General features: G+C 32.3%; 1 protein-coding gene across 2 annotated transcripts in view; it reads left to right on the top strand.

The window, feature by feature from the left end:
* Positions 1-14,882, top strand: part of LOC143916379 (monocarboxylate transporter 9) — a 59,499-nt gene extending 44,617 nt beyond the window's left edge. The window contains exons 1-12 of one of the 2 annotated variants that reach the window (XM_077437456.1): positions 768-834; positions 906-1,182; positions 7,044-7,187; positions 10,393-10,637; positions 10,711-11,043; positions 11,116-11,267; positions 11,360-11,498; positions 11,927-12,152; positions 12,234-12,412; positions 12,499-12,721; positions 13,500-13,731; positions 13,811-14,882. In XM_077437456.1, coding sequence (XP_077293582.1) covers positions 820-834; positions 906-1,182; positions 7,044-7,187; positions 10,393-10,637; positions 10,711-11,043; positions 11,116-11,267; positions 11,360-11,498; positions 11,927-12,152; positions 12,234-12,412; positions 12,499-12,721; positions 13,500-13,731; positions 13,811-14,099 — 2,454 coding nt within the window. In that variant the 5' untranslated portion in view covers positions 768-819 and the 3' untranslated portion in view covers positions 14,100-14,882. Of the gene's footprint in view, positions 1-767; positions 835-905; positions 1,183-7,043; positions 7,188-10,392; positions 10,638-10,710; positions 11,044-11,115; positions 11,268-11,359; positions 11,499-11,926; positions 12,153-12,233; positions 12,413-12,498; positions 12,722-13,499; positions 13,732-13,810 lie in introns of those variants that run through there. The other variant, XM_077437455.1, reaches the window with a different exon arrangement.
* The last annotated feature ends 9,635 nt before the right edge of the window (positions 14,883-24,517 follow it).

The following is a 24,517-nucleotide window of genomic DNA, read 5'->3' as shown; positions in this document are numbered from 1 at the left end:
CATTAATTGCATTTCCATATCAAAAAATAATCGTATTTATTAATAAACTAGTGTTGGACCCGTTGATTTCAACGGGTGGTTTCGAAAAGGAATTGAAACTTAAAAATAAAGTTAAAGATATTGAATCGACTGGTTTCAATATCTTGCGCCCCCAGCTTTCTATCTCCGGCGCCCCCAGCGCCTCCAATGCCTTCGGCACCCCGGGGGCTTCGCCCCCAGCGCCCCCGATGCCTCCGGCACCCCGGGGGCTTCGCCCCCAGCGCCGCCGACGCCTCCGGCGCCCCCAGCGTCCCCGATGCCTTCGGCACCCCGGGGCCTGAAAAAACTGGGAAAATGAAAAAAATGAAAAAACTGAAAAAATTTAAAATATGAAAAATATGAAGAAAAAAAAATTTGTTCCCCATACTGGTTGATTCATTACGTTCGGCGAGAGTTAGGACACACACACACACACACCCACACACACACACACACACACACACACACACACACACACACACACACACACACAGATTACCGTCTTTATATATATGATAACGGCATTTAAATTAAATTTTAAGTTTTTTACTACTTTTTTTTACTATTTTGGAATGCAAAGGTAGGATGTTAAAAACAAATTAACCTGCCATAAAGAATAAACAAAATGTTGATTTAAATAAGCGCCCCTTTTATCGTCATTTTTCTCTTCGATATATATTTTTTCATTGAATGCTAGCTTCCTCTCAAAAGTCTATATACATTACATATGATAGATACGTCGTATATAAACAGCGATGTGATATCTCAAACGCTCTTTGTTATTTTGGCAATGACCGCGTGATGGCTACAAAAATGGTTTACCTCAAATGTCCTTTAATCCTGAAATGTTGAATTGTCCTTTTTTACAAATTTTCTTTCTATTTCAGACGGAGAGCGAGGTGTCCTGCGAGGAATCTACCCGCCTCACCGAAGATGCTTGCGGGGGCTCTGACCTGTCTTTGGGGGAACCCGAGTTGCCTCCGCCCCCAGATGGGGGCTACGGCTGGGTCATCGTCTTCGCTTCGTTCATGTGTAACCTGATCGTCGATGGCATTGCCTACACCTTCGGAATCTTCCTGCCGGAATTCGTCACCTACTTCGGCGAGGGAAAAGGAAAAGTAGCATGGGTTGGAAGTCTGCTCTCCGGAATGTACTTGGCTGCAGGTCAGTGAAAATACCAAACTTTTCAATCAGACTTGAAACTTGAGACTACTACCCGTGCTTCCAAACCAGTTTTTGCACATTGACGATTGATTTTTTTTCATTATATTAAATGGTTGTGAACTAGGCCTTAGATACCTTAACCCTTTGAATGCTGACCAAGTCCGATCGGCGTTTTGCAAACTAGTTCATGTGCCTGAAAAACGACCATAGGCGTTGTATTTTGAGCATGTACAAAGTAAACAAGAACACTACCTGCTAAGCCTTTAAAGGTAGCATCATAGATATAGAATACATAGATACGTCCTGACGCTCTAAGCCGATCACCCTGTTGGTGCATGCACACACAAAAGAAAGTAGCTAGTTAGCTTCTAAGTCGGAAGGTCGATTGACATATTTCGAAAATGCCAACGTATTCAGTGAAATTGTGTTACAATTACTCAAGAAAACATAAAAAGGCGGATGGATGGGTGTAGTGTTGTATGCAGTGATGGAACAGCGGTCGACAACCTCTGCCACAGATGTCTCTAAATGCACGCGTATATCATAATATGGCTTTATTAGTTTGGTTTACTGTCACGCCTAGTGTCCAATAAAATAAAGTTATAAATAAAATAAAACTACAGTGCATGTACATATGTACATAAACTGGTTGCTGACCACTGCGTTTTTTGCGTTCCTTTTTTTCACCACTTCTCCGCTAGTTAAACCCCCCGCACCCCTCAGATAGTGGCGACAAGATCTCCAACGAAATTTGTATGTAAAGGCATATCTAGGTTATTCTACATCTATGGGTAGCATTGAAAAAAAGTGCATTGAACATGGGTCGTGTAATCCGTGTCATTAATTTGTCAACGTTTAGAATTACCCGATGGAAAGCTGCTGAATATTTTACACTGTGGCTTGGAATTAAGATTGTGAGCATTACATGTTAACAACAATGAAGAAGACAGAACTATGTAGTTTTGCAAAAATACACTCATTAATAGACTTCTTTTGTTTATTTTATATTGTTGTAAGATATATTAGAGAGTCTAAACACAGCTTTACAAATCTTGAAATCCTCGGCGGTAGTTATCTAGGGTTTGTTTGGATTAGCTACATTTTTTATACCTGCTTTCTATTGGATTTCTAAATAATTATAGTTGGAAATGTTGGCGAAATTTTCAACTTGGCGGGTTCTCAACAGAGAAGATGTCAGTACTCAAAGGGTTAAGTGTTCGGTTTGAGGAACACCCATTGTTTACGGTCACAAAAATAGAAGGACGTGACGTCCCATACTACTCAGTGTGTTTTCGCCCTTAATAATGCGTCTTTTCCTGTAGTTTCCTCCATGCCACCAACCACAATGAGTCAGAAGTCAGAACATGCTGATTGACTCTCGGCTTATTAACTAATAGATCAACACTCTTGTTGCTGTTGGGCACACAATGTAACAGTATAATAAATTTTTTGACCTGACATATGTAAATATATTTTAAATCATACAATATAAAATCCGCTGACAAGATGTATATGCTTGAGAAAAGTGATGATCATTGCGGAACAATTGAGTAAGACTATATTACTATATAATGCAAGACAATTGACCCAATATGATATCATTTCTTCAAAGTACATATATTTGTTTATCGATCGTATTGATTTTGAAAATTCCAACACTTGTTGACTTTTTACATACTTCACGGTCTGATTGTCCCCATCACAAAAACTGTCCAGTTTTTTTCCAGTAACTTATCTTTTACCTGTGAAGTTCATCTGGTAACGTTTGTTATATTATCACATGACATATATTTTTTATTGTGGGTGGAGATTATCTTTTACTACGTTTGAGATAGATTGTTGAAAATTGTCGCAAAGCAGTATCTTTTATGTTCGCACTAACGTAACGCTATGTTGTTTATTGCTGACTTTATATTTTTTCCGATAGTTTTCCTCTAATGAACACCCAATAACGATGTTGTACAATCATATTCAATTACGTCCCGCTGTGTCCTTATACTACGTTCAATATCTTCAAGTAAAATGCATTATACATAGGTACAATTTATTCATAAATGGAATTAATAATTTTTCTATACTTTGGGTGGAAAGATTCAAGTACCATAAAATTATATATATTTTGTGAGATATACCTATTTATTTATTCATATTTGAGATTGTAATTTGAACTAGCTTTACCCAACTGTATCGTTATTACCAGTGAACAGTTGTTAATAGGAGCCAAACTCTATATTCAATGAATACCAAACATGATGATATTTTGACCTTTCTCTACATGTACATATACACACTCAATCTTTCATATATATTTCCATTTCCCAATGAATATGTAATACAAACTAAAGAGTGCGTTTTATATAATCGTTGTTTAAATACCATAATGCTCATATAAATGTTTAAAGTGAAACACTCAACTCTCAGAGCCAAGTTACAATACTGAGTCATACAGAAAATATTTGAATCATACTATGTAGTATCAATATTTTCTAGAAACATCAAACATTTTATTTTATTTTACATAGATATATACCAGGAAGGCCTAACAGGTAGACCCCAATGCGCCTTCCTAGACAATTAATTACAAACATTGCAGCATTTTTATTACATAAATCGCTGCATCTCGAGAGGCTGAAGAACACGAAATTAACAATTAATTAATTAATTAAATAATCCATAGAGACATCTAAGAATTTAGACTTGTACATAAATTTTTAGATATTGTACATAAATCAAATTCAGACATTTGTGACAGTGGGTAGGATGATTTTTGCCAATTTAATGGAGGAACCGATTCAATATCGAAATCAGATAATTTGGCAAACTCTGATAAGAAACAATCGACTTGGAGTCACACATATCCAAGTCTGACTAACAGTATTAAAAATTGTTTGTGGCTATTTGCAGGTACCATATCTGCAAATTATTGGCTATTTTCAGGTACTATATCTGCGAATTATTGGCTAGGTTACACGACAATTGGTGTGAGTCCAAAAGGTTCAACGACAAAATGTACCCGAAAATTAGTGCACTGACAAAATGTACCCGCGACAAAATGTCCACGGAAATAATGTTCAAGCGACAAAATGTCTTAAAAAAATCCTAAATTTTCCTATTTTAATGGAAAAAGTAACTTTTTATTGTATTATATTTATCGATGTATGTACATATATGGTACTTTTTATCGTATAGATTGTGTCGCGGGTACATTTTGTCAGTGCACTAATTTTCGAGTACATTTTGTCGTTGAACCTTTTGGACTTGCACCAATTGTCGCGTCCCCATCTGCGAATTATTGGCTATTTGCAGGTACTACATATATCTGCGACAGGCGCAAAGCCTTCTGCGCATGCGCGTGAACTGTCACTGTCGGCGTGTTTACTGTTAAAATTTTGTTTTAGACCTCTTAAAATTTAGTTCGAACTCGTTAAGTGACGTAGAGTAAAAAATATAATCCAAATTAGTTATTATTATTAATTGTTAGAAAATTATTATCATATACAACGTATAATACCTACATACAAGTACAAGCGGCGAACTAGCCAAATGATAAATCTATTATAATAACGTGCGAATTTTATTTGCCTCATGTATAATGAACGATTGATTTAACAAGTCTAGCATCCATTAAATGTAAGAAATTATAATCAGATTATAAGTATGTGAAGTTTGTTACTTAAAATATAATAAAAGATTACTTACATTGTACGCACTTCTAATAGACAAAATCATATGTATATTTTATGTAATACTTCATGCAGTACAAAGATCACCATAAACATATTATTTACATATGTAGAAGTGAATATCTATCACATCAGGCCATCAGGCTGAGGATCTGTCCCTTACATCTCCGTCCCACCACCTTTAAGATTAACATTTTCATTCAAACATATTCTTTGAAACTACATATGTATGTATAGATGGGTTCAAAAAACTCGTACATGTTGCATAACAAATGACGTTTCGATGTTTTCGCTATTCGTGGGTACGTCATTTTGTTGCGAATTTGCATTTACATCTACATACATACATAAAAAAAAATCGCTGTTTACAACTTTGGAACTCTACGGTGGTGGTGTGTGAGTTACATGAAATTGTCAATACAGTCTCTTTCCTTAACTTTGTCGTGGAAGAAAGTTTTATGTTGCATGTATGTATGTACGTGTGTAAGATAAATTTGGCCACTTTCCCCCTCGGTAAATATCGTCGAAAAGCACATATTGCTAGGACGAAGGTTCGCCATATAGCGAATTCTCACTCCCGTCAAAATTTTGAGACGTAAAATATGTATGCTGTAATACATTTCTGATTTGGTTACATTTGCATCCTCTGATGTTCTCCAAAAACGATTTGAAATGGGACGTACACATAAATATGTACATATGTGACGTTGTTTTTTTCAGCTAGAATTTGATAATGAAGATTAAATTCACTTAAAAATTTAAATTTTGTTTTTTTTTTAGTGTACTCTTATCGTACTATTTCTGGTTGGCAAATAATATAATTTTAAATTTGTGATATATGTTTGTACATAATATCCTTGATATTACTTACTTGATAAGACTCTAGTATCTTTAATATTAGACATTTATTTTTTTAATGTATCGCTCAAAATGATTGACGATAAGATATATGTATGTATCGACCACTTACTAAAAATTGATTTAAAAGTTTTCAAAGCAAAACTCAATTAAAAATATACATATTAAAAACAAATTTTTGAAAATGTGTCTGTCCAATTTATTAAGATAAATAAAAATATTTTTAATAATATACATATATTAAAACGGATGCGATGTTTGTATGTGGGTATGTGCCGGACCGTGGACACACAGCCAATCGGAGTCAATTCGTCGAGGAGACGCGGAGAAGCGTGGTAGCAACGAAGTGGGGGGGGGGGCGTCGTGTGACGCCAGGCCGAGCGACTACAGGCATGTGTGACGTCAGGCCTAGCGACGGGTGACATATACACACACACATGAATATTTCGTGCGCTATAAATTACCTTATGCGAGTTCTTCACTCGCCCGTGAAAATCGTGCCGCGACTCGATGAGTGTGGTGACATATTTTTACTACTTTTTACTAACCCCTTAGCGCCAGTGGCGTAGCTAGCAATTTTGGGCCCTGATGCAAAAATTTCTCCCCACTTCCTGGCCAGTTTGTTCGCTCCTGATTTTATATCTTCGTATGAATTTCGTTATTTACTAACATTCTCATATATACATAAATTTTACCCTGGAAAGGCTTAATGGGTAGTATTCTTGTTTACTTTGTACATGCTCAAAAACAACGCCTATCGGCGTTCTTCAGGCCTATGGACTTGTTGGCAAAACGCCGATCGACGTTGGTCAGAATTCAGAGGGTTAATAGGAAAAAAATAAGATGAGACTTGAAATATGTATCAATGAAATCTTAGGTCGCCAGACAAATATTAATATATATATATGTATGTTATGTTGCCTTATAATCTGAATAGTTTATGGTAGTACAAAGAACACTCTATTGTGAGAAAAAGTTATTTGAACATACATATATGAACAAGATTGCTTTTACAGTTCTTCAGTTATTGATGTGAGTTTATGACATGTAATCAATCTATATTTTTACCATCAGTTTAAAGCGTTCATATCTCACTATTTAATAGTTTTAACTATCAACATTTACTGCCAATTTGTCGTCAATTAATTTATAGATATAAATATTACAGCTTATCTTATTGACAGCTTCAACTATTGTCAATTAAGTTTTTATTTTCAAACACAAAGTTAATTTTTCAATTAAAATTTTATAATTAACCATTTTTATATATAATAATAGTACGAAATGAGTTTATAACATTTAGTTAATCTCTACTTTCAGGTCCTGTGGTATCGGCGCTATGCAACAAATTTGGATGCCGAGCCGTTTGCATAGCTGGATCGTTGATTGCATCTTCTGCATTCGTGCTGAGTACCTTTAGTCCTTCAATCAATGTCCTTATGCTGGTGTATGGCGTAATGGGAGGTGAGCTATATAATAAAATCAAAGAATGATATTGCTCTGCTCTCACAATCAACCTTGTGTGTTTCACTATTACATACTAAGCTGTTATTATTTTAAGTTGACCCGTAAGTGTTTTTAATAGGTGTGATTTAAGTGATTATACACATCGCTAACTACAACAATATTCTGTTTACATTAAACTATTTTTGTAGTTTGTTAGCTGAACTGTTGCCAGATGAAGTTCGAGAATTCCTCTTGATCTTTCTTCACATGATTTTTTTATCGATTCATATGCGAAAAAAATGTGTACATACATACATTGTGCAATTATTGCAGCACATAGTGGGCTTGGCTGTAATTGCGGTCGTATTGCCAGCAACGCTTCAGTATTGGCCAAGGTGAGGGTCGGAACTTTTGGCAATGGCTTCGGGTGAAGACGGGTGGCACGGAACTGTCCAGACTGTCAGTCGACAGTCTTTCGCACTTAAACGTTTATATATTTCAATCCAAAATTATTCAATTGTAGATTCAGTATTTGTTCAATGACTTGGGAGTTGAATTCCCCCTCTTTCATTAGTGTGATTTGCATTTATAGCCAATAAAGACGCTTTATTGACATGCAAAATGAAGCTCTAAAGAGTGTATTGGATGCACTGGAATGTAATGTTCAGAATAAGACCACTATAAACCTAATAATCTGTCTTTTCTAGAGTTTATTACTTTTTTAATTACTTGTTGAAGTGTTATATTAGTTATCTACCTAGAAGTGTTATAATAAATATTCTAGTTGAATTGTATATATATATATATATATATATATATATATATATATATATATATATATATATATATATATATATATATATATACATATACATATACATATTAGGGTTTCTGACCCGGGTCGACCCGGGACAAACATTCCAGGGAATTCACGGAATTTTTGTTGTCCCGTGTCCCGGGAATTCTTATCTCGAATCCCGGGAATTGGATTAAAAAAAATATTGAAAATATACAACATTTTCAAGACTGCACGAAGGGAAATAATAAATCAAATACACAAAGAATCGTAAAATATTCTCAACTTCGACCGAAACTGAAAGATTTTTTTCCATTGCTGGAAATTTTTGTACCAAATCTAGAAATAAGCTTTCGGATTCTCATTTAAATATTTTAGTATTCTTAAGAAGCTACTTTAAATAAGTTTACTTTTATAATTACATTTTTTCAAGTTAATAGATATACATATATATGTATTGTTTACTTTTTTATATTTTTATAAAAAATATATTAAATTGAAAAAAAAAAGTTTTTTAACATGTGTCCCGGGATCCCGGGAATCCCGGAAACAATCACAGGGTCCGTCCCGTGTCCCGGGAATTGGAAAAGTCTGGGAATACAGAAACCCTAATACATATATAATATGTATACATAACAAATAAATAATTAAAAAATGAACAACCATTCGCGTTTATGTATTAAATTGTGTATATTAAGTTCTTTCACACTCTGAATGGGACAATGGTGATTATTAATATATACACATTTCATTATATGTATGAAGGATTTGAAATTAACGAGCTGCAAACATTGCATACAAAGTGCTTTACTTTTGTCCAACCCTTCGTGTGTTTTTGCCAAGCTTTATTGCACGGAAACTCAACTATCCAAATAGAACGTTTACAGAATTTGTTTAATTTCGTTGAAGCAATGCAACGGGCAATAGCGTGAAATGTTTCGTTTCAGTACATTTTGTATGGAAATTGCACTTTGTTTAATTAACTGAAAATGAGAGCTAGCAATTTGACTATTTTTAGAGCGAAGACACTAAGGTGAGATTTAATTGCGTATAAAGTTAATTGTTTCAACATTTTCCTTGTGGAATTGTATAAAAGCTATTATATAGTTGAACATATGTACATACATACATGGTGGCACGAAATAAGTGTTATTATTAGTATATTTGAAATAGGGTAAGTGTGAATTTTCAGACCGGAAGATACCGGAAGTAGTACGAACAGCAAATGCATCTTATTTCAATTGGTTGAAATGCTCGATATGGTTACCCATTGAAATGCACGATAATTTAAATCAATGGCCGATAAATACATCAATACGGGCAGACGGGAAGACGGGCTTGCGAACCTTGGTCTAGAATCCGTTCATACGTAAGATTTTACTCTTTTTAAGAAATATTTTTTGCGGAACTCAGTTGAGAAACCCTGAATACGTAGGATTTGAAAACATAATTTTTGTGGAAACCGAAAATCGAAAACCAAAGAATCTCTCATTTTTTATCAAATGCAAAGTTTCATAATGACGATTTGCGAACCTTAGTTCAGAAGCCCTGCATACGTAAAATTTTGGATTGCTAAAAAAAACTATTTGAAAAAAAAAATTGCTGCCCGATTTAGAAACCCTGCTTAAAAATAAATTTTTGTGGCCTCAGTTGAGAATCCCTGCTTACGTTATATTTCAAGGTACAAAGAGTATCAAATAAATTTATTCGCATTTATGAAATTATCATGTAGATATGGCCGACAATTTCAATACAGTAATTATTTTCGAAAACGCATTTAAAACTTATTGAAAAAATTGATTTTGCGCTGAATTGACGTTGCGCTGAATAGTCCATGCGCTGAATTGTCGTTGCGCTAAGTTGGTTTACGCTGAGATGTCGTTGCGCCAAATTAATAAACCAAAAAAAAAGAAAAATATCTTATTGCATTTGCCTCAAAAATAATTAGTATAAAATTAAAAAAAAAATACACATTTGGATAAGAGAATCCGATACAACTGTTGATTAATGTAACCACTTATTTTCCATATACATATCAATCCATGTAGATCAGCTATTTTCCAGCTATTGGCTCCGACCGGCTTGTTGTGATCCGTTAAACGAAATTGATACGTTACAGCAATTCCAGTTAATTGCTTCAATCGCTCAAAAAGCCAGCCGTCCCTGACAAAGAATTAAACTCGTTAGTTAATTCAAAACAGTCGTCACGTTTTGGCACGTGATCTCGACTTTTTGAAGGCTCTTTTTCGATACATTGTTTTTAACTCCACCCTTCATGAACTTTCCAATTATATTATACAAGACTTTGATAATATAACACACAAATACCTTTGACATAACACATTCGAAATTCAAATGATTCATTTTGTAACGAAAACATGATGCATAACTTTTTACAGTATTGATTTTATGACTTTTATTTTTCAGGTATTGGGTTTGGAATGATCTACCTTCCCGCTGTAGTAGCGGTCGGTTATTATTTTGAAACAAAGCGCTCACTGGCTACCGGTATAGCAGTATGTGGGAGTGGAGTTGGTACTTTTGCTTTTGCACCCTTGGCTACAGCTTTATTAGAGCATTTCGATTGGAGAGGAGCTAATCTCATCTTGGCTGGTCTCATTCTCAATTGTGCCGTATTCGGTGCGATGATGCGACCTCTCGTATATCCGAAGGTTTATAAAATCACAATCATATCTAAAATATAACTCAACCATATTAGATTTTAACAGTTTTGTACAATTGCAGTCATCTGCAAATATTAAGCCACTGTTACAACGCATGGCTGAAGAAAAGCGTTTCCAAATGGAAAGAGGTTCTATAGGCGGGTCGTATTTTATGGTGCAATTACCGGACGGTTCTATGGAAAAACGCATGAAGATGCCTATCAACATCGATCCTGGAGTGCATTCGTCTTTTAATTTAGACCAGTTAGTACCTGGAGGTCTCACACCTGTACCGACAATGCCCACGTTGCCTACCATTCCAACATTGCCCACTATAAGCGAAGCTAAAATGCAAGAACAAAGTGAATCTTCTAGCAATTCTAGCAATTCTAACAAAACATCACCAACTAAAGAGGTAGATAGATATTTAAGGATCAATTATATTTTTTTGTTGTTCATTTATTGTCATGCTGTAAATATTTCATAGATTGTTCAAGAGATGAAGCCGCTGCGGCCAGCTACCGGTATAATGCCTCGTAATTCATCATCGCCAGCATTTACCACACATCATCAAGGTATGCCAAAGAATGGGTCAGTGCCAACATTTGACCGAATGCGAAAACCATCCACCGGAGAAAGGTATATTAGCTTGTTTAGTATTGAAAACTATAACATTGTGTCTATATATACATATATATTTATATAAACGTAACAATTGACTTTAAAACTAGATTCAAACCATCACTAGCTGCTATCAAGTCTTCTTCGCGAGGCTCCATGAGCAGCAACGGTGACGTTAGACGTAACATGCAACTGCGCTTATCCAACAATTCCATAGCCGGAAAGAATAACAATTCTGAATATAATGATGTATGTTTAATATACTCTATCGTATGAGGTTCCATTTTTTAAGTACGAATCGTTTCAATATATAAACAAAGCAAATTAACATTGGAATGCAACCTGGTTAGAACCATACCCTGACATATCTCTGAAGCTGTCAGATATCTCTTGGGTACCTCAGATCGGCAATGACATCCACAATAGTGTAATCGACTGGTTCAAGGAACTAGCAGCATAGTTCTTCAACGAGGGGATTGTCAAACTCGACTCTCAATCCCAAAAAAGCTTGGATGTCAGCAAAAATTATATTGAAAAATGTGTATTCTCATAGTGATAGACAGATATTTTGAGTTACAGTACTAGTTTATGACAAAACGATTCTGACTTAAGAAGTGACCCTCATAATAACACATATTTTTAGACTTTTTGATATGAAATTATTAAATTGTTTATAGGGTGATGTTGAAAGTATGTACAACTCCAAAATGTCTCTCACCGTGTCACATCAAGCTGGTCGTATGGTGAGACCGATGTCTCGAAAGGATATATTCTATTCGGGATCAGTGGTCAACTTACCCGAATATCAAAGCCAGAAATCACTCACCAACTATAGAAACAGTGTAATGTCTTTAGCTCACTCTGGAGTGCAGTCTCGTCAAGGAGATGTTGAAGCCCAAGAAAGTATGTATTAACAACTACACATAATGTATGTTTGAATAGATGTATTGTGTTATGTTAATGTGATTCTAATTTTACTTGCAGAATATGACTTGTGTCCATGTCTAGTATTACCGCAATCATTTAAATCAGCACTGTCTTCTATGATGGATGTTAGTCTCCTGAAAGATCCCGTGTTTATGATGATTGGAATATCGAACGTATTTGGAATGGCGGGCTTATATGTGCCTTTCGTTTACCTGGTTGACGCCGCTGTCCTGAATGTAACCAACAATTTCCACGCTAACCGTTAAATTAATGTTGAATGAGCCATTTTATGTATAACTTTTTTGTTGTGCTTTGATTTCAGGGTATAGAGCAGAACTCAGCATCGTTCCTGCTATCGATAATTGGTATCACAAATACAATAGGTCGTGTTGTATGTGGATGGGTGGCTGATTTCCCATGGATCAATTCACTTTTGCTCAATAATATTTGCTTAGTTATATCAACTGTGGCCGTTTCCATGACACCTCTGTGTCAGTCGTACACTTCATATGTCATTATGGCTATTTTCTTCGGTATCGCTGTATGTAAGTATTAATATAATATACTAGTGTTGTACCCGATGAAATATCATCGCATGGGTTTATGGCATATTAAGCTATTAATTTTTAAAAAATCAAAAGAAATGTGTCAGTCCTGTGTTTGATCTGCACGCGGTCGTATTTTTTTCAAATACCTTTTAAATATATTTGATTTAATATTTATATTTAATTGTTTAATATGAATAAAAATGGTAAAATCTACCTACCTACCTACATATAAACAATACAAAAATTAATTAATTAAATAAATTTTCAATAGATGGCGCTAAATGCCCAGAAACTTATTGCCCTAGCAGAAACATTGGTAGCAAACAGTATATATAGAAGTTTTTTGTTAATCTTTTATTATGTTCGTATTATATTCATACGTTTTTTTGGTAGTGTTTTAACTGTGACGTATATACGGCGAGCGTTATCGCACACATATACACAGACACACATACACACAGAATAGTGCTATTATATGTATATATGATGTACTAGAATGATTTTTTTTTATTTTTATTGTTACGAAATTATGTTCACAATACATATTATATCTATTTTAATAGCTACTGATCTACTGATCATTTTATATTTTACAATTTAATTTAATTTGGTTAGTAATTATAGTATTATATTATTCTAATGTTAATCTAAAGCATAATAGGAAAAAGAGCTCAAAAACTAGAAATATAAGGCGCAATGTACATATGTATATCACATTATATATAGCATGTAATATAATATTCAATACCTGACTTTTGACTCGTTTTAATTCCAGCTGGATATATATCGTTGACGTCAATCATTCTCGTTGATCTTTTGGGTCTCGACAAATTGACAAATGCTTTCGGCCTATTAATCTTGTTCAGAGGAGCCGCAGCTATTGTCGGTTCACCTTTAGCAGGAGCCGTATATGATGCAACTCATTCTTATTCCATCTCATTCTACATGGCCGGATCTTTCTTTGCTATTTCAGCAATCACTAGTTTTATGGCTCCCATGATGAAAAGGTAAAAGCTTTGGTGTTCACCTTTCAATGTTGAAATGTTTGTGTGTATAATATTAATTTATGGTTTGTTACGTGTGCAGATGTGTCAAAGAAGAGCCGATCATGCAAAACCCTGATGCCTTGGCACCAATCGATGAAGACGAAGAGGACATGGAAGAGGAGGATCCTGACGATACGCCCATCACTATGGGCAAACAGCATGTGAACGGCGGACACTTGCCCCAAATAACGCACACGGCTGCTAGTCCCATGAACGCCGATCCCCCGAGCAAGCCAGGTGAAAAGGAAGATTCTAGAACCGAGGCGGATAAGAGTGAAGGAGACGTAAAAGAATTAGGAGAAATCAAGCAGATTGAATCGGTGCTATAAATTCATTTGCTTGTTTAGCCGACGGTTCGTTAGTGATTTGATTTTGTGCAATTCCGAAAAAATCTGTTTGGTTCAAGCGAAGCATCCTGCCTAAAAGAAAAGCTTCTGCAAGTGAAAACTAGTGAATCGAAAGACCGAAATATTAAATATAAGCGAACAAAACGGTATTCTTCGCGTGGAGTACCATGTCGTGCGTTTCACACAAAAATGTCCGGTGAAGCGTTAGACACGTACCTGATAAAGAGAAGTAAATGTTTACCTCTTATATAGACAAAAAATAATAAAATGAAGCTGCAACGTGAGTTGGATGCGATCTCTCGTTTTTATTTTTCTTCTTTTTGTTTCAATCATGCCATTTTAGTTATTTTATACCGCTGCCGTTGTAAAATTGGTGATTTCCAAGTGTGCACTCTTAAAAATCAAAAAAATAAATATTAATACTACACAAGTGCGCATAAAACCTCGGTTGATCGTTGATTTGCAGTGAATGTATTCATTTGAAAACTGATCAATAGACGAATCAATGACCGAAAAGCTGTTTCTGGAAATTGCCGAGTGTTTGTGATATATTTTTATGCCAAATTGAGGATATAACCTTGTTGCCATTTTTAATAGTAAATTACAGAATAATAAATCAATGTGTTTGAATAGTTTATTCTTTAGGAATTGGAGGGGTTTCATGTATAGAATATACATATGAATTATACTCAAACGGTTATGTATGAACGACATACATACATAAAATCCTTCCAAGATCTGAAGAATACTTCGAATAATCAATTCAAAATGTACATTAATTTTAAGTTCTATACAATAAAAACATACATATAGTATTATCGTATTAGCGTTTAACACGCAGCATGAAATTCCAGCCATCTTTGCAAATTGTGCTATTCATGAAAATGCCCATTACAATTTATTTTAAGCATTTATGTTTGCGAAGGAATAAAAGTTTCGTATGTTTGAAATTTAAGTATATTATATATGTATGTATAGGTATATTCACAATTTTTAAGTCACAAACGTACGAAACATTAAATTGTAAATATATCTAATATAATATATATATATTTATCAGCATATTTTTCATAATATATATTTATTTTATTCAATAAATGCAATTTTGTACATATTTTCAGTTGAAATTGAGCACTTGTTCAATGACGAATGATAATTTTTGATCGTTTTTTGCATCAAAAGCTTTTATCGGCTTATTCAGTTTGCATGTCATACAACGAGTGTCTTTATTTGTAATATACATATATGTACTTATTTCCAGCAGAGAAAACTTAAAGTTTTAATTGTTTTTAAATATGATTTATTTTAATTCACTTCAATTGAAATGTGACTGATTTTACAAATGAATTATATATTTTTTCTTATCATATGCTTACATTATACAAAGTTCTTTAATATGTGTACTATGAAAATATTCGTATTTTAAAGGAATAATATTGATTATTGGATGGTATTATTGTGATAATATTCGAAGGTACTTATTCTGACATCAAATTTATTTTATTTCAATTTTCAATGTACTTAAGATTTAAAATCGCTTAATTTTTTATTTTCATTAATAAATTGATAAATTTTGAAGGTGCTATTTTAGTGAACTAGAAAGGAAGTTCATTTCTTCTTGCTATATTATTTTGCAATTTATAATACATAATAATACCCTACGATTGCTTAATCGGATAATACTATTTGATAATGTGTATGTATTCGTTAGACGTGAAGTGGAATACAAAGTATTAACGTAAAACAAACCAATCAACCTTGAACTTAAAAAAAAGCTTATAATGCAATATTAATAACATTATAAACTCCATAAAACTAGTAAATTTTTTTTTACTTGTATGTAATAATTACAGTTATTGTAAGCTGAAGTCAAAATTTAAAACAATTTTTGTAATTTAATTTTCTTTCCTTGGTTTTAATTTTTATTATTGTCATAATATTATATATTGTCCTTTTGCATACCAGACATCTATTTTGAATAGATATTATATTTTTCAAAAAAATGTCAATTGAGAAAATTTAGACCGAATGAAAAAAAAGATTTAATAGTCAGTGGAAAATTTAGTAATGTGAATGTTACATTAATTACTAATTAATTATTAGTGAAGGATTCTTTACTTTAATTAAATAATTAAGAAATGTGTTAGAACACTGTGTGGTATATTGTTACCGAGTAATCGAAGTGTATATAATATAATGATCCGGTTGAAAACATGGACATTCTGCAACGTCTCCACATAATAGAAAAACAATATGTAGCTGAAAAGCTTTAAATCTTGGAATATTCCATTTTTATTTAATTAAATTAATAAATATTAATTTATCTTGCACGCTACGTGCTTGCGTTTATATTATGAATTACCTATATAATATTTTTTATTTAAAATTTTTATCTATTCATATTTTATGTGCTATAATTACGTATGTATATGGAAATAATATTGTATTTTTAATTTGAACAGATCGCGTTAATGATTTATCAGTGTGTATGAGTTAAAATTTATTGATATGTGATTATAATATATTTTATACATTTTAATTTCAACGTACATATGTATGTAGTATCACAGGAAAACTAATAATTTAAAATGATGACTTTTTACATACCTCTTTTATGTTTCTCTTACGATTACTATTAATTTGTTGTTCAAAATCATTTTAAGCCGTCTTTCTATATATATTGAATTTATATATTCTTTTTTTAAACGTTATTAATCACATCACCAAAAATATACCTACCTATATATCAATTTTCTCAATGAAAATAAAGCAATATATAACGCCAATGTGTTTTATTGATTCAATTTGCAGTACAATTGATTTTATAGACGAAATTATGGAATGTTTTAAAATATATTAAAATAAATAGAGTCGCTGGCATGGTAAGCAAACATTCATTACTGATTATAATCATTATCATAGTTTGTAAAATCCAGTCCACGAGAACAAATTTTGATTATAATTATTGGGGAATTAATACAAACGAGCATTGACAGCTAATTAATACTCATAAACTTAAAAGCACTGTTCATTATTATGTATTCTTAGAAGAATTTTCATTTTAAAATTTGCTCTTGTAATCACCACAGCTTTGATTGACTCATTATTTTTAGATAGTGACGTTTTAATGCATATTATATTTAACTTTTGGTCTGATGATCTGTTGGCGAACAAATTTTTGTCGCTAAATATCAAACTTGGTTATCTGAGAGTTCAAACAAAAATATAGTAAATCCAAACAATGACTATTCACTAAAAGAGGTGCTAGAAGAATCAGAACAAAATATATACATTCATTTCAAATATTTCAAGAATTGCAGTTAGCCGAGTTTGAAATTTAGTGACATATTTAATACATACATATGTGTATTCAATAGCGTAACTAATGTTCTTTGGCGTGGATCCAAAATGGTGTGTAGGGTCTAAAATTTGGTATAGAACTCTGGACTTACAATCAAAGCAATCTTAACGCTTATATAATCATCCACGTATTTTGATTATCTACCTTAACTAATCATAAAATAAATTATGTCAATTCAAAAAATAAAACTGATCCTAGTGTAGTTACGCTAATGTTTACAATATATCTTACCATTATACTTCTATGCAAGCAAGAGATAGTTTCTACATATATAAATAGAGATATGAAGACATTTTAAAGTACAAAGAATTCTAAAATTTTGTAATCAAACTTCGCTTGCTATGTATGTGTAATTCAATAGATTAATTTCCTTAAAGTTATTCACATGATGTATACAACTGTAACATAATATAAATTTACATAAGTATGTAGATTGCTTATTACCTTTTTACAATCAAATGCCGTCTATTATATATAGCAAAAGGCTTCCATATAAGAAAATTAATTCAAAACTGTTTTGAAAATGTGCAGCTAATAGTTAATGGTAATTTAAACATTCAACGGATCTAAGAAAGTATTTAATTATAACACATTTATAATATAACATGCAATTTTCCTTCTATTTATAAGTATTTTATAAAATATTGTGCTCAAAATACGTGTATTCCATGCTGGGTGAAACTGCCCTATGTGGATGGTAATTTATTTTTGCGAATAAATAAATATGTGTGTTATTAAAATGTAGTTTTCCACGTAGAATATGTGTATGTAATAATAGATAATGAACAGTTTTATATTGCTAATCGTTTTTTGCAAAATCAACTCTCAAATGTGATATATATGAACGATTGGCGAGTGTAAATAGACAGACACCGTTGTTTTCTGTGTACCTATTTAGACTGTTCTAAGCTTTAGTAATGCATACATACATATATGAACACTTAAAATACATATATGTGTGTAGATAGTTATTAGTTCATTTTTACAGGAGATTTTTTCTAATTGTACGCTAAATTTCCAATGTCGAGCTTTGAATTAGATGTAGAAACTTAACTTGTATTTTTAGTATGGATATGAGAAATGTTTGAGAGTTTGTTTTTGTACGAAAATTATTTTTATTTTTATGCAAGATGAATGCGAGTATGTATGGTAAATTCAAGTCGCCACTAAAATGACCATATACATATATAAATGGTCATTAAATATTTTATTTTGTTCATATTCAGATTATGACTGGGATCATCGTTGAATGTACATTGAAAAAATATCGTACATTCCGTTTGGGGTCTAAATATTACTACATATACACCAATATTAAATGTATTTGAAATATCATGTATTTTAAAATATGTGTGCAAAGCAGTGATAAAAATCACTAACTCAATAAAACCAAATATTTATAAACATTGACGGCTTTGTAGAAATTTAGCAATCCTTGTCATCGCCGCATACTTCTAAATCTAAACTATCAAGCTGTCTACTTGTATTAAACTGTGTACTTACTTACAGTGTAGATCTTATTAACAACAAATTTCAATCTGCAAATCGAGCTAACAATGGCTCTTAGATATCTTCGCAGATACTGAAGCAGACAGGCCGTCGTACACATTATCCGAAAATGAATAAAATAATTGTGATCTCGTTGGATTAAACATTTATTTGTATATATGAATATATTTAAATGTATAAATGATTGTAAATAATAAAAGTTTATTTAAAGTTACATTAAACATTTTATTTTCCATTAATGCAACTGTTTATTGACAAAACTAACCTTACCCAGTATCGTGTGCTTTGATTGACATATTCAGCTGCTTATATTCAATCTGAAATTTAGTAGTTTGTGTTCAATAACACATTTATAGTAATGTTTGCATCATCATTAAGAAGGCTGTACACCCGAAACCTTAATTTTGTTGCCGTTCCTTTCTTCGATATATATATTGAGTGAATGCGACAATATATATCAATATATATATATATATATATATATATATATATATATATATATATATATATATATATATATATATATATATATATATATATATATATATATATATATATATATTGAGTGAATGCTACAGTTGCGCTTCGACCAGATAAAACGTATTTAAATCGACAAAATCGAGGTTTCGTATTCTCCTATTTTCTCCTCCGAAACTGGACCAATTTTTAAAAAAATTTCATCATCGGTATGAGAAAGATATTTTCTGTGCAACTATGTGCGTATTTTTTAAAAAATCGACCGTTAAATAAGCACGCTGGACTCGTTTCGTAGGTGTAAAAAAGAGGCGATTTTATAGATGTTTGGCGGCTCCTAGCTCCTATAAAAAATAACTAATCAAAAAATAAAACGATAAATGCATCCTAGTGGTGGATATCCATAGCATATTAAAATAATTTCTCCAGTGCCATAACTGAGGAAGGGAGAAGTGTAATACGTTTGTATGGACAAGGCGCTGGTGTCCAGCCCTCTTAACAATCATAAATCTCCGCGTTGACATAATCACTTCAAAAGTTAGTACATTATGAATCATATTTACTATCATTAGCATTAGTTTTGAGTCAAATATTAATATTATAAGAAGGATATATAAAAGTCCATGAATCTGATAATTAAACCTGTCAGTTTTTTAGAGAGTTGTGCCAACAACTAGCACGGTTTATAATAAATACATCTTTAGTTGTATTCCTACTTATTATATGCTACTCCCTTGATGGACGTCCCTAGCAAAGTTCAATAAAGATAATATTATTTGCATGGTGTAAGTGTAAGAAAACATTGCATCATCGCAGTTTCAAATTTTTTGCGGTATAAAAGACCAATTATAAAATTAGCGCATGCATATTAGATACATATGTACAGTAATCAATCTATTTGTGTAGTTATTTTATATAATTTATCGTTATAGTAAAAGTTGAATTGCTTAGTCGTACTTGGGGGTATGAAAATTGGAAAAAAAAGTTTTAAAAAAAGTTTTTTAAAAACATACCTTTTGTATAATTTGTATATAAAATTATTATTTTGAATAAAAACGCCAATATTTTTTTTTACTACCGCCATCTATGTATAAAATTAATGACTACCAACTGTCACCGAGATTAAAAATCTTCGGACCTGAAATGCTTCTTATACGATATTTTATCTAATGGCGGAGGCTCCATTTAATTATATTGATGACCAAAATGAGCAATATGGCAAAGTATGAAAACGATCGGATAAGAGGCAAACTTTTTCCTGAATTGTAGTCGTAAGTGAAACGTAAAGGATGTATGTAATAATAATAAAAAAATGGGTCTTCATCAAAAAAATTTCTGCCATTTCAGAATACCATGAGAAACTATATGTACCATAAAAAATTTGATGGTTGTAAATTGAAAAATGTAGATAATAGACTAAAAACATCATTTATTTTATTTATGTAGCAGATTATCTTTTATAATCATTATAATTTGCAAATATAGTTGTATTCCTGTGATTTTGATTATTTTTCTTTTTCTGACAAACACCAATGGTTTGCAACAACGGTACATTTATTCAGAACACTACACTACAAGGAAACTATTAGCAATTCAAAAAAATCTGTTGGTGATGCTTCAATAAATCGAAGAAGTGGTAGAAACTTTATAAATACTTCTATGGAATGTTAACACTTTAGTCATATTTATAAACCATAACATTGTACTAGTTTGTGATTGATTTCAAATATAAGACATATTATAATTATGATTTAAATAATAAATTCCATAAATAAAAAATAAATTACTTTGAAGCATTGAGGCAATTGTTGAATAATTGATAAATATATTTAAAAAATTAAGTCGGCAACAACTGATATATATTATCGGCTAAAATTAATCTCGTTGCAATTGATATTTTGATCAGTCCTTGAAAAATTTGACCTTTTAGATAGTCTTAAGCTTAGTGAATTCATTAAAAATAATCAGTTTTTAATTGACGTGGCAGAGAAATCGAAAACTAACTAACCCAAATGTTCATTCTTACGTGGCGACTAAATAATTGATTCACGTTATAGAATTGTGCGGTATCACGTACTTAAAGGTCACGTGCCAATATGCAATTTAGATGCATTTATTTTAAGAGTATGGTATTAAATTAAAAAAAAATCATTTAAAACCTGATATATAGAAGGTATTGGATGAAAAATCATCGGACTTTGCGAGTGGTCAATATATTCATAATAATAAAACAAAATAAACATTAGTGGACCCATCCCGCAAATCACAGATTCTCCAATATTTCAGATGCCGTCAAAATCACACACTAAAAATTTATTTGTGCGTAATGATTAAATAAGAATCTAAGATGTATTTTTACGATAATTTCTACCATTTAGATGAAAATCTCTAGTGATAATAAATATGAGTTTACAGATTCGATGATAAACTCTATCTGTAAACTGAGGCTTATCTAACGAGTATCACTCTTACTAAATATATGATATAATTTCGTGTACTCAATAATTCATCATTGACTATATTCAGTTGCCTTTTTTGGATATCTATTCACATTTATTATTTATTAATAAACTAGCTGAACCCGGCATGCGTCGCAATGCCACAACAACGCGTGCAATTCCCGTTCCCGATCTCGTTCCCGTTCCCGTTCCCGTTCTTGTTCCCGTTCCTGTTTCCGTTCTTGTTCCCGTTCCCGTTCCACAGACATTCAATTTTATATATAGGTATAGATATGTTTGCTGAAGTGGGCCATCCGCTGTATGTTTGTGGTACAGCCCTGAATGGTCAGCACATTCGAGTGCGAGGTAGGCGCGGCGCGATTATTGTCACACTCGCGGCGTGATGCGTTGAAGGCGGGATTAGTGTTTCTTCGAGAATTATTTCTCGAGAATTTCTCAAAAAAAATTTCAAATTGAGAAATCTCATTTCTCGAGAAATTTTGTAAAACATTTTTTATTATACAAAATTTGTTTTTTTTTTAATATTTTCAAAAATATTACAATCACTGCCCTTTATAAAGCTACGTTACATTATATACATTAATAATTAATGTATATATGTACATATGTAATGTAGCTTTATAAAGGGCCTTTATACCTAATGTGCATACTTCTTAGAAGGGGTCTAGGAATGATTTTTAACTTTCTAACGTACCTTTTCTTATCTTATTTTGACCTGGACATTACAAATGTGTCAATCTTTCGAAATACTCAATTATCCTCTGAATGCATTGAATACACCGTAATTTTTGACCTGACTTTTTTTCTATTACTATTTATGTTTATTACTCTACCCGGCTTATTATAGATTATACAAACCTCTCCGATAAGAACAAAAACGTGGGAATCGGCAGAATGCAAAAAGATTTAAGAATATTTTACATTTTTGGTAAACCAAAAAGGTTTACTTTTCATGTTGTTTTTGTAAAATAGCAACGGTTATTAATGGAGAAAGAATTTAGTATATTTTAATCGATGGCCAATAGAACAAATGATTTACAGTGCTTATTTGAAGCCTTGTTGTCAATTAAACCAACGTCAACACAAAATGAGAGAAATTTTTCCACAGCCGAAAATTTCTGAACAAAATAAAGAACCGGGATGTCTGTCTCTACTTTAGATGTCATGTGTTTTTTAAAGGCATATTTTAAAAATAATATGTAATAATGTATCTAATATTAATTCATACATATGTAATAATAAAATAAAATCAACGTTGTAAGAGATAAAGTTATGTAAATTAACGTTATAATTAGAGACCGGAATCTGAAGGGACTGTTTATTGTTCAAAGATTGTAAATGCATTGTTAAAGGTTTGCCGAACCTCTTTTACAAAGGATTTACAACAATGGAACAATAGGCGGCGCGTTTCCGGCCCCTTCAGATTCCGACCTCTAGTTATAATTAATAAAATAATTTATAATTTCTAATTTTTTTTATTTTAATTATGTATACACTAAGATAATACATTCAAAAATTACATAACAATAATGCCAAAACATTTAACATAACATAACAATAATGCCAAAACATTTAACATAACATAACAATAATGCCAAAATATGTATTAGTATTCTTGAATCCAATTATGTCGAATAAACGATACTTTACTGTGTTATATACATTTTTTGGTTTATCAAAATTTCTCGAGAAATTTAACAATGGATACAATGGATACAACAATGAACAATGGATAGTCACAGTGCTATCCATTGTTCGGCAAACCTTTAACAATGCATTTACAACCTTTGAACAATACACGGCCCCCTCAGGCTCCGGTGACTACTTATCAGTGAGCTTTACGATTTTTTTTATATATTTGTTTTAAACACGTTTGAGAAAAATAATTTAATCAAAAAAAGAGAGAATATGTCTATAGAAAAATCTCTTCGCCAATCTGCACCTACATTTGTATGTATGTACATACGTACATATAAGGATCTTATATTTCAAGTTTTATAATCCCAATTGGTTAGTCAAGCTTAGTATTTTTGATATTTTAATGCTCTCCTCACAACGTTTGGATATTTATCTAATTTTTTTCTGTCAGCTCGTACATGCACTAAAAATATCTCATTTTTTTTTGTCGAGACGTTATCTGCAACGAATTCTCTGAAAGTGCTTGCATCGTGACACAATTTTTTGATGTTGTTTTGTGAATTGGGTTACAATTTGGATAACGGACAAATCGCCCACTGTTCGCCAAAAACAATAAAAAATGAACGTTGAGAAACGCCTCGAAATGCAAATTAAAATGGTGCTTGAAGGCTTTAATGGCGAGTGTGTCTAAGTGAGCCCCCGCAAACAGTTCGACCACTTTCCTTTTTAACCAATTTGGCAGGAGATGTGGAGAAACAATCAATCTCCAAATATCTTCTCGACGAGATGATTCAATTTTGCATAGAATCCATTTTTAAATTCAGCATCACATTCGATGTGACCTTCAAGTGCAGCCATTATCAATTCAATGAAGTTTTCTTAGACTACACTGTAGATTGTCCTGTTCCAGTTTGATACGGCTTGTGCAATTTTTTTCGTCGACAAAATCAACCTACCGT

This window comes from Arctopsyche grandis, chromosome 9 (assembly GCF_051622035.1).
Source record: "Arctopsyche grandis isolate Sample6627 chromosome 9, ASM5162203v2, whole genome shotgun sequence".
Lineage (NCBI taxonomy): Eukaryota > Metazoa > Arthropoda > Insecta > Trichoptera > Hydropsychidae > Arctopsyche > Arctopsyche grandis.
The sequence above is the reverse complement of the archived record's forward strand: the minus strand, read 5'-3'. Positions and strand labels throughout refer to the sequence as shown.